The sequence below is a fragment of the Aegilops tauschii genome, chromosome 4 (assembly GCF_002575655.3).
Source record: "Aegilops tauschii subsp. strangulata cultivar AL8/78 chromosome 4, Aet v6.0, whole genome shotgun sequence".
NCBI lineage: Eukaryota > Viridiplantae > Streptophyta > Magnoliopsida > Poales > Poaceae > Aegilops > Aegilops tauschii.
The window spans coordinates 474,758,209-474,769,537 of NC_053038.3; the positions used below are offsets into that span (position 1 = coordinate 474,758,209).

At 47.0% G+C, this 11,329-nt stretch overlaps 1 protein-coding gene across 1 annotated transcript; it reads right to left on the reverse strand.

Moving 5' to 3' along the window:
- Positions 1–9,558: 9,558 nt before the first annotated feature.
- LOC109738118 (salicylic acid-binding protein 2-like) lies at positions 9,559–10,836 on the reverse strand. Its single transcript, XM_073497019.1, has 3 exons — positions 10,380–10,836; positions 10,147–10,269; positions 9,559–10,000 (listed from the first exon to the last, which is right to left on the reverse strand). Exons 1-3 carry the CDS (start codon positions 10,794–10,796, stop codon positions 9,674–9,676), a joined length of 867 nt encoding a protein of 288 aa, XP_073353120.1. The 5' UTR covers positions 10,797–10,836; the 3' UTR covers positions 9,559–9,673.
- Between the last annotated feature and the right edge of the window lie 493 nt (positions 10,837–11,329).

Genomic DNA, 11,329 nt, shown 5'->3' on the forward strand with positions numbered 1-11,329 from the left:
CGAACGTGTGGGCAGTTTTAATGTTCGCCCACATAGGGTCGTGTGGGCTGGCTCCTGAGTACGACCGGATGAGTTGTGTGATAGGGTGTCCATTGTGCCACACGTGTGGCAGTGCTGTAGACTGAAATTTTGGAGTAACATGTCCCTACTCAAGTTCGACAGTGAAAAGTCATCTGATCAGAAGTAATGCAAGGTTCATTTTGAAGGACAACGTACGTGGGTCAATAGTTAATACAAGTGAGGTTTTGTCGATAAAATAAAGACAATAAACACGAGATATAAATATCTCTAATCAGAAGTTGCATCCAAATCATTCAAAGTACCAGTTATCACCACACAAGGCCAACTACTAGTAAATTAACTAAAAAATGTGCATTGGTAGAAAAAATCTTTGGTATAAAATATTTGCTATCTCTAAACATTTATGTAAAAAGAGTAAGGCAAGTGGCACTCTAGCAAGTTAGGATCCAGCACAAACAAATTGAGTAGGACTACACTTAATGCAGACAACATGTTGATCACTTAAGCTAAGCTTAATTTATTTTAGCAAATCAATATTAAATGGTAGAACAAGACAAAACATCATTTTATTGGCAATCCATATATATTTTTTTGAGTAAAAAGCTTGAACTATATAGCTTAACAAAACTGTCACTACTAAATGCATCTGTCCTAGTCATTATTAATTGTCAATGCTCTAATAAAGCAATTAGGAGTAGCTAAATAAAACAAATTACCCCTTGTATTACATATTCTTTCTAAATGGAAGTTTCTATTGATTATTAGCAATATACCTGGATAATACAAATTGCATAAAAGCCTTCAAGGTCTCGTCTTTTGCACCAGGACACGTACAACAAAGACCATACAATGATACAAGCGACACCAATGGATACGGAAAAAAAGTCTCCAGAGATACCAAGGAAATAAAACTCCCAAGATGCTACATAAAAAACTCATGATGCCTTCATGCGAAGATTATGCTGTCATCTATGTTGGATAAACTGATCCGTGACCACCTTCTCCAATTGCGAACACACCACCATAACCAGCTCATGGCCCTCCCTTCACTGAAGAATAGAGAATGAACAGAGTGGATATATATATGACCATTCCTTTTGTCAAAAGTGATATTATTTCTACAAAAGCTGCTGCTCTGACTAGAACTAAAACCCTCTAACTACGGGGCAGCCTTCTCTACCAATTACCATGCATATTAGAACTCTCCGTGGGCGGGTATAAGTTGGACGCCACCGGAACTATATGCCAGATAACTCTTGTAAAATGACAATAGAAGAAAGTGCCTATTGACTCATCATGATTATAAAAAGCTATAGTTTGAGCTCCCTAGCTAGTTCCATCTAGGGAGTATATCCTTAGTAAATATGACTTCCTATGCATATACCAAAGGAAGATCCTCACTTCCAGTATAATTTTTAACTTCAAATGTTGTCTATTTTTCTTCCTAAATGCTACTGATATGACATAAGATATCGAGCGATTTTGAGCGAACGCTCTTAGGTATGTCGAATCCTGTGCGCGAATCTCAAAGTGTTGCTCTCACCACCCTCCCAAGGGAACGACTGAGAATCACTGAATGGTTCGCTACAGAACCACCCTCAGAGTGAAAGCCTGATTTTTTTTCATGTTTTTATTCATTTTTATTTATCTTGAACAAGTAGTTATATAGAGCACACCAGATTCTACTTTTTAGGCTTTTGTATATGGCAACCATGCCAGCTATAGCATGGCAAGTTCCACATTTTTAAGTTTTTACACATTGCGAGTGCCATAGCATGGCAAATTATGCGTATGTAGTTTCTTAGAGATGGCAATTATATATTTTTATAGCATGGCAACTCCATTTTTGTTTTAAAAAACATGACATGACAACTTTTCACAATGGACCAACAATTCTCTAGGAGCAGGATGGCAAATCCCTATCTTGCACCATGTCAATTCTATATACTGTAGCATGGAAAAATCTTTAGTAGCATGGCAATTCTATATACCGCGGGAGGACAAATCTCTACCTTGTAGCATGGAAGTTCTCCCTTTTCCCCGCACCATGACAATCCTCTTCTGACATCATGACAATTACTGAATAGGTAGCACCACAATTCTTCTATGTTGCAACATGGCAGTCCTTGCACACATGGCAACATGACAATTTTTCTAGCTGATAACATTGCCACAGCATAGCAATTTCTGTCTGATAGCTCACAAGGAGGGATAGGGGTTAATGGTGGCATTCGCAGGGAGCGGTTTTCTGAGAGAATGACGTGGGATTCTTGATGCTACACTGCTTCCGAGATGGATTTTATTGCTAATTTTGTTGGACGGTGTTTGATGGAGTATTAAGTCTGGTAACAAGGAAGTCTGTATTATTTCAAATGCTTAGATAGGAACATAAAGAAACGGTAGTTTTTTTCTTTCTAATAAAGCATACATATCTGCAACAATCTATTTGGATTTTTGATTTTAAAGTTTATGAAGTGGAGTGTATAGAAGCCGAACCAATTGTCTCAGTGAGCAGTCTACATTGAGCATGCATGTTTACTGCAGATATGAACTCCTCGTGACAATGATATACAATGCCCGTGCATGAGGGGTGTGTCCTACAAAACCAGGTGTACCATTTTGGTACACTTAACATATGAGGACAAGATTGTGATATCGGTCAATTCATATAAGATTTTGTTAGGAGCCTCAGAACAGAGTTTTTCGGATTGACTCATGGTGATGTATATCTCCAGCTATAATTTGAGTACGAGTTGTCCTGTTTCTACACTGGGAGTACTTGATTTTTCTAATAGTAATGTATAAGTAATAATTATTACAACACAATCAAGAACCGATGGGATGTACACATCAAGAATGATAATTAAGTTTACAAAATAATGTCTTTCTATCTAAGTTTATTGTTCCATGGCAACGTATGTCTTCCACCCCTTATTTGCATAAGCATGTATTAAAGGCTACCGTTAGTAAGTTTTATGCAGCATCAAATCATCAAAAGCATTTTATCTGGAGCTGCAAATGCTGGTTATTATTTTAGTCATTATTTATGGCCACATTTTGTTTTGGTTCTTAATGAAGAAAAATGTGAATGTAGGTCCTCTCGAGTATAGAAAGGCAAATGAGAGAAGATGTTGTAGTGGACTATTCTCTCTGTTCAACCATCTTTCTTCTTCGGTTCCAGTTGCAGCACGCCTGCTCCCAGCTACCCTATGCGAGGCCAGAATCTCCGATGGGGTTGGAACGTGCATCAACGATGGGACGAAGCAGCAATTCTTCACCGGAGAAGTGCAGGCACGGGTCGACTACTACCTCATCTCCATGCTCGAGTTGTGCACTCCTTTAACCGGAGAGTATATTGGACCCAACTCCACTTCGAGCTTGACAGACAGATAATATTGGACCCAACCCCACCGACGTCGAAGTCCCAGTGTTGCACAATATTGCCTGTAGCCTAGCCCTCGAACATGACATATCAACTTAGTTCTTTTGTTTCTTTAGACTTGGTGAAGAGATTGTCTATAGCCTAGCAGTTCTGAGTGCAGTGATCTCTTGAATGTAACTAGGGGTAGCTTGATTTGATGCGTTTGATTCCAACAAGTCTCCTATACATCTATGAACTAACAAAAGTGAACTCTAATACATACAGGATGTGCAAGACCGTGCAAGCAGCAATGGGGCAGATCATACTGATGAAAGAATGCCAAAGGTTGGCATGACCTTCTTTCTTCGAAAGAGGATGCTTATTCCTTTCATAAAAATAAACTGGTAGAATCTATTCGCTTAGTGTCTAACGAGGCAGTCATGTTTCTGAATAGCAGATGCCAACTTAATTTAGATTACATACTATTCTCTCATGTTTTTGCTTGCAATTTTATTTGAACTTGAAAAATACATGACTATTGTAGTGTCTGAAACCGATCTCAAATAATCTTAAGTGAGTGCAAGCTTTAGGTAGTCTTTGGTTTCCAGTCATCTTAGATGTTCTTATTTCTCATGTTGTTGTAGACACACAGAATAGAAAATTCAGTTGTGGCGACTGATATTACTTGCAGTACAACGCAAACACATGTAAATGTAAACTGCATGACTAAAATGACAAGAAACAGAACTCAATTGTTTATCTTAATTAAAAGGCGATGTCATTTTTGGGTTTTCAAGCTGAATTACTTTCAAATTCCCTCAAAACATGTGCTACCGGTGGAGAAACAGTTGTCCTGGAAAGTCTTTCTCTCCTACAAAGGTAGCTCAGTGGACTGGAGCCATATCAAAGTTAGTAGAAACACCAACATGATTGTTCTGTTTTGTTTTGCACCATATCAAACAGCTATGTACATTTGAGCAGACTGAATTATATATCACTTTATCTTTGACTTATGTTGTTCTAAATCAGCAAATGACCATTTGTTCATTCATTTTATCGTTCGTTATTCCACTCAACTCAGATTCATTTACTTTTGCACTCACCCATGGTTTGATGGATCTAAACATTTAGTGATATTAATTGTAATGAGGAATATCATATATCCATAAGCCTCAAATGTTTTTTCAGTAGAACATGATCATTATGTTTATATATACGACCATTAATTTTTTTTAAATGCCCGTAACAACGCACGGGCATTCTACTAGTTTAAATTACTTCTTAATATTTGCAGTATATATGAGAGTCCACAGATTTACTGTCCTTACTAAATGGGGCCTGTGGTCTGCAGGGGAAATCTGCCCACGTTGATCATATGGATCGACAACGAGTAGGTGCTCACCTACATTTATTTTGATTAATGAATTAAAATTAAAATAGCCACAAAGTTCCATGCAGCACTACTATATGAATGTGAAACATCATCTGTCTGAAATTGAGTGCGACAAATACCTTGGAACTTGTGGCTATTTTAAGAATCAAAATAGTTGTCGGCCGTCCCGACCATTAGGTAGCGAGGGAAGTACGTATACTGTAGATAGGCCACAGTATTTTAGACAAATCAAAAATTAGGACGCCGATAACTGCCATACGTGTGGTGTATTGGGTGGTTATGCCGCACGCCCTGTGTGGCACGGAGACGACCCCGCACGCACGACCGCGTACGGGCGCGCGCAGCCACAGCCCACACGTCCGGTGCAGCGCGATCGCCCCCGCACGAGCAGTCCGGGCGAGCGAGCGCGCGGCCCGCACGACCCGTCTCGGCCGTCGCCCCTCCCCGCTTGCGAGCCACACGCCCCGCGTGTCAGTAACCACGCGTCCTGTCGCGATTGCTATGGTCCGGACCTCTTCGGTTGCCATGTTGCCATGTTGCTGAACTGCAGTTGCCATGTTGCTGAACTATAGTTGCCATGGTTGCTCAATTGCAGTTGCCATCTTAGGTCAAGTGTCGGATGCCATTTTTGGGCAACTGCAGCTGTTGTCATGTATGGTCTGGTCTACTACAGATACCATGATTTGAAAAACTTTAGGAGTTGCCACCTACTAACACTGGACAGTTGCCATGTAGCACTAAAAAACATGGCAAAAAACATGTTTCGGTAAAAAGAGAGTTGCCATCTGCTTACAAGCGCGCTAGGGCAGTTGCCATGTACTCTGCAAAACACGTGGCAACTGATAGCTTTTGATGTGTGGGAGAGGAGACGGGCATGTGGGCGATGGTGGTATCTTTAGGAGTTGCCACCTACTAACACTAGACAGTTGCCATGTAGCGCTACAAAACAGACGTGGTAACAATAACATGTTCGGGATAAAAAAAGAGTTGCCATCTGCTCATGCTCACAAATAGGGCAGTTGCCATGTACCATTCCAAAACATGGCAAATGACAGCTTAGGTGTGAGAGGGTGGGAGAATGGGCAGTCGTAGGAGATGGGGAACATAAGTGGTGCGCGGCGTGCGGGCGCGACAGCAGTTTCATCGCACGCCTCGACTGGCGAAACGTTGACCGCGGAGAGAAACCGGTGTGCGGGCGAACTCCCTCACACCCACACACACGAGTTGTCCCACGTGGCACACAAAATCAGCCTTTTCATGCCGAGATTCGTGCAAAGGGCGCTGGACGACGATGGAGGCGTGTGGGTGAGTTGTGTAACGTCCACACGTGTGGGCGTTAGCGTTTTCGAAAAATTAATACCGGCAAGGAGGAACGGGCGCCACACCATCGTCAATGCGAGCAGCATGCTTGCCGGCGATGTCGGCGAGGCAGCGCGCCAGCTCGTCCGGCGTCGAGAGCAACGCCATGTGGTCCGCGCCGTGGATTTCCCTGACCTCGTCCACGGGATAGTTCTGCACCATCCACCGCTGGAACCCCTCGAAGATGGCGTTGTCGTCCTTGAGGACGATGAACACCTTGCGCACAGACCCGTAGCGAGCCTCCGTGTACGGCGGCTGCAGTTTCAGGTCGTCCACGAACATGGAGCCGACCCTCATCAGGGATCTTCCCAGCGTCAGGTCCTGCCGACAACATGCAACGTTACGTCAGGATTAATTTCCTCTTTGGCTAATCTCAGATCTCACTCAGCGTACAGCTTCCTAGCAGGAGCTAGCATTTCATCGATGTTCGAACAGATCGATTAACAGAGCGATAGGTAGGTACATACCTCCGGCGAGCAAAGCTGGTAGAACTTTGCTCGGGTGACCAGCGGCCCGAACCTCGTGAGATTGATCCCTTGGTGCCCCCCTTTTCTCTTTTTTTTTTGAGACAAGCCCCCCCTTTTCTCCTGTTTCTTTTAAGTCTGCGCACGCTAAATGGGCCGGCCCGATATTGTTGTCGCTCGACGCAAGACAAGCTACCGTCTCGCTCTAAAAGCATCTCTAGCCGATGGCCTCAGCCGGTGATTTTACGCGCCCCTTGAGGACGAGCCGGTGCTAAAATCGGTGCGGGGACGAGCGGGTTCCCAGCCGCTCGCCCGGGTCATCCCCAGAGGCGGGCTTTTTACTTTAAAAAAAAATTCGGCAAAGTTCAGCTAACTTGACATAATATTGGACATGTTCGGCGTTACATAAGTTATTAAAAAACAACAACTACGGGGTGAAGAAGTCGCTGAGCGCGGCGTATTCGCCTACGTCGCCGCCGTCCTCGTCGTCGCCGTCGGCCTTCTCCTTCTTGATGGCGTGGCCGCCCCTGCTGGACCCTTCCCCGACGTCTCCATGGCGGGCCGGTGGCGGCGGCACGTCGTCGTCGTCGCTGTCGTCGAGGACGACCACGCCTCCCTCGTCCCGGCCACGACGCGGAGCTTCGAAGCGCTCGAAGGCGAGGCGCTGGCGCTGCAGCTCCGTCTGCGCCCAGTCGTCGCGCGCCCACTTCAGGGTCGCCGCCGTCATCGAGCTCCTCCTCCTGGACGCCGCCGGCGAGCCCGGGCTCGTATTCACAACGGGGAGCCCCGGCTCCGTCTTTGGCTTGACGTAGCGCGGAGGAGCCGAGGAGGGGGCGCGCCTGCCACCCTCGTTGATGACGACGCCGGCGCTGCGGGTGCGCCGGCCGAGCGGCATCTTCGCGGCGGGCTCGGCCTTGACGCGGAACAGCGCCGGCGAGCCGGAAGAGTGGGAGGAGGAGCGGGAGGGCGACTGAGAGGAGGAAGAGGAGGAGGAGCCGAACCTCCTGGGCGCCCATGGCCCGGCGCTCTTGCCGGGGGGGGGGGGCACGGCAGGGTATGCGAGCGGCGGGTCATTGCCGCCCTCGAGGTACGCCAGCACCTCGTGGAGTGTGCGGCCGGGGACGCCCCACCAGACGCGGCGGCCGTCGCTGTTCTTGATGCCGCCCACAACCGGCGCCCCGTTGTTGGACGTCAGCCGCTGCGCCTGCCGGCGCTGGAAGTAATCCGCCCACGCCGCGCGGTTGTCGGTGGCGTACTGGGGGAGGACGCGCTGCTCGTCCATCAGGGACGAAAGCACGCGGGTGCCCCCGTTGCTGAGCTTCCACCCCGTCGGCCCGGCGCGCATGTCCGGCGGTGCCGGGATGTTGGCCTCGAACAGAAGCCACGCCTCCCACTCCTGGAGCGAGCGGCGGCCGAAGCCGTTTGCCGCCGCGGCGTCGCCGGGGAAGCGTTCGGCCATCGGAAAGGGAAGGGGAGGAAAAGGAGATAGGCGGCACTCGGCGACGGACGGGAGAGAGGCAGAGAGGGTTTTGGGCTCGAGCTGGTGTGGCTAGAGGGGAGGGGGAGCCGCTGGTTTTATAGCCCGCGCCGTGTGTACGCGTGGCGGGAGAGGAGGCGTGACGCGCCGCCCGTGAGGAATCAATGGCAAGGCTGACCGGCGGCAGCCTTGCCATTGATTTCCCGCGGGAACCGAGGCATTCTGGGGAAAGACGAGGCGTCGTGTCGCTGACGCGGCTGGCCCGCGACTCTTTCGCGCCAAAACCGCTCGCGCCGGCGCCCCCGGGCGCCCCTCAGCGCGCCGGGTTCGGCCTGGGTCCGTCGGCGCCAGTTTCGACCCAAACCGGCGAAAAACGGGTTTCTGGGGGGCGCGACTGGACCGAGGAGAAAAACCAAGGCAAAATGAGTCTACATCTAAATAAATGAAGCGTTATATGATACGAGCATGGCGTTTTGGATCTCGGTCTTCATGGAGACCGAATTTTTGGAAAATTCAAAGTTCATAATGTTCAGTTTCAAAAAAATCTGAAAAAAATTGTACGAGTAAAAAAGGATGTGAGGCGTATGTGTGTAAAATTTCATGATGAAATACATTGGAATGCGATGTAAAAAAGACAAATTCATGTGTCGATTTTTCAATGAGATAGCCTCCCTTAGTAGATCTAGCCCACTTACTGGACCGAGGAGGAAAACCAAGGCAAAATGAGTCTACATCTAAATAAATGAAGCCTTATATGATACGAGCATGGCGTTTTGGATCTCGGTCTTCATGGAGACTGAAATTTTGGAAAATTCAAAGTTCAAAATGTTCAGTTTCAAAAAAATCTGAAAAAAATTGTACGAGTAAAAAAGGATGTGAGGCGTATGTGTGTAAAATTTCACGATGAAATACATTGGAATGCGATGTAAAAAAGACAAATTCATGGAGGATGAATAGTATCATGTGTTAAAAAGCCCTAATTATTTTTGCACGACCCTCATTTCAATGTATTTTGTCCTGAAAATTTACACACTTGTGCATTATGCCTTCATGTATGTCTATATTTTTTCAGAATTTTTAAAATGTAAAAAAAAATGAATTTTCATGAATTTTAAATTTTGCGTTTGAAAGCCTCCATAGAGCTCGGCCGCTAAAAACAGTTTATGTGTATGATATCACACACATATATTACTACCCACCCACTATGTGAAGATACTAGCTAGTTCAATTTACTTCCACTATTACCAACCACCAGCCGGAGAGAGCACACAATGGGCACAGTTTTATTGTCCTTAGTAAATGGGGCCTGTGGTATGCAGGGGAAAATCTGCCCATGACGTTGATCATAACGGACGTGTAGGTGCTCACCGACAATTATTTTGAGTACGTAAAGTATTAAAATAGCCACAAAGTTCCATGCCCTACTATATGAATGTGAAACATTATCGTCTTGGAACTTGTGGCTATTTCAATAATCAAAATAATTGTCGTCCTGCCCGACCATGAGGTAGCAAGAGCAGTACGTATACGTACTGTAGATAGTAGATCAGTAACAAAGGCTGGCAACGACGGCCACAGTATCTTAGACAAATCAAAAATTAATACCGGCAACGAGGAACGGGCGCCACGCCATCGTCAATGCAGGCAGCATACTTGCCAGCGACGTCGGCGAGGCAGCGCGCCAGCTCGGCCGGCGTCGAGAGCAACGCCATGTGGTCAGCGCCGTGGATTTCCCTGACCTCGTCCACGGGGTAGTTCTGCACCATCCAGCGTTGGAATCCCTCGAAGATGGCGTTGTCGTCCTTGAGGACGATGAACACCTTGCGCACAGACCCGTAGCGAGCTTCGGTGTATGGCGGCTGCAGTTTCAGGTCGTCCACGAACATCGAGCCGACCCTCATCAGGGATCTTCCCAGCGTCAGGTCCTGCCGACAACATGCAACGTTACGCCAGGATTAATTTCCTCTTTGGCCAATCTCAAATCTCACTCAGTGTACAGCCTCCTAGCAGGAGCTAGCATTTCATCGATGTTCGAACAGATTGATTAACAGAGCGACAGGTACGTACATACCTCCGGCGAGCACAGCTGGAAGAACTTTGCTCGGGTGACCAGCGGCCCGAACCGCATGGAAGTAGGGAGCTTGCCCTCAGGATCTTGAGGCTTAAACTCCATGTCCATCCAGTCCATTCTCCGCTTCTTGTACTTTTTAGATCCAGCATACATTCATCAGTGGTACGAAAAACGATAAGCTGGTGTGTATATGTTGGTGTCTTCTGTTTCCGCGTACGACAAATCTAAGCTGCAGATTCGAGGAAGTCGATCATGGTGTGTATCTTTTCAAGCACGTACGACGGCGGCGACCTGTGGTCCGGCATGAAGGCGGAGACGAACACCACAGCGGCGACCTTTTCCGGGAACAGCTCGCAGGCGAGGGCGATGGTCACGCCGCCGAGGCTGTGGCCGACGAGCACCACCTTCTCCCCGGGCGGGAGGGACCCCATGAGGTCCAGCAGCGGCTTGCTGTACTGGCGGAACGTCGGCACCTCCCGCAGCGGCCTGGGGTCCACGCCCGACGCCGCCAGGTCAGGCGTGCTGACGCGGTGCCCAGCCGACCTGAGCCACGTCGCGACCTTGAACCAGGCCCAGCCGCCGACGCATACGCCGTGCACCAGAACGAAGTGCTTGCTGCTAACTTGGTCAGCCGGAGCCGCCATGTGCATACGCCGTGCACCGGAACGAAGTGTTTTTTTAGGGGAGAACGAAGTGTTTGTGCCTGTGGCTATGATGTCTACAAACTGGGACGCTGTTGCATTTATAAAGCCGCGCAAGCTTCGGCGCGGCAAACTAACATGTACTTTGCTACATCTACGTGTTGGGGCTTAATGCTTAACAAAAAGGCTCATTCGATGCAACGGGAGAACAAAAATCATATTCTTCTATGGCCATGACCACATTTTGCTGCATCACCGAGATACACTATCACTCTCAATTTCATGAAATCATGAACAATTTTTGAAATCACGAACATTTTTGAAAACTTGTATACATATTTGAAATAGTGAAAAAAAATTCATGAACACTTTTACAAAATTTCAAACATTTTATGAATTCATTAATATTTTACACTATTTGCAAACCTTTTTATTGTGAATATTGAATTAAACACTTTTCTTGAATCGGCGAACATTTCTAGAATCGACAAACATTTTTTTGAAATTGGTGGAGCAATTTTTGTAATCCATGAACATTTTTT

Coding starts and splice junctions, on each gene's coding strand:
- LOC109738118 (XM_073497019.1), bottom strand. CDS start 10,796: ATGCACATGGCGGCTCCGGCTGACCAAGTTAGCAGCAAGCACTTCGTT. Junction 10,270..10,379: donor TGATCGACTTCCTCGAATCT/GCAGCTTAGATT, acceptor AAGTACAAGAAG/CGGAGAATGGACTGGATGGA. Junction 10,001..10,146: donor TCCAGCTGTGCTCGCCGGAG/GTATGTACGTAC, acceptor TGTTGTCGGCAG/GACCTGACGCTGGGAAGATC.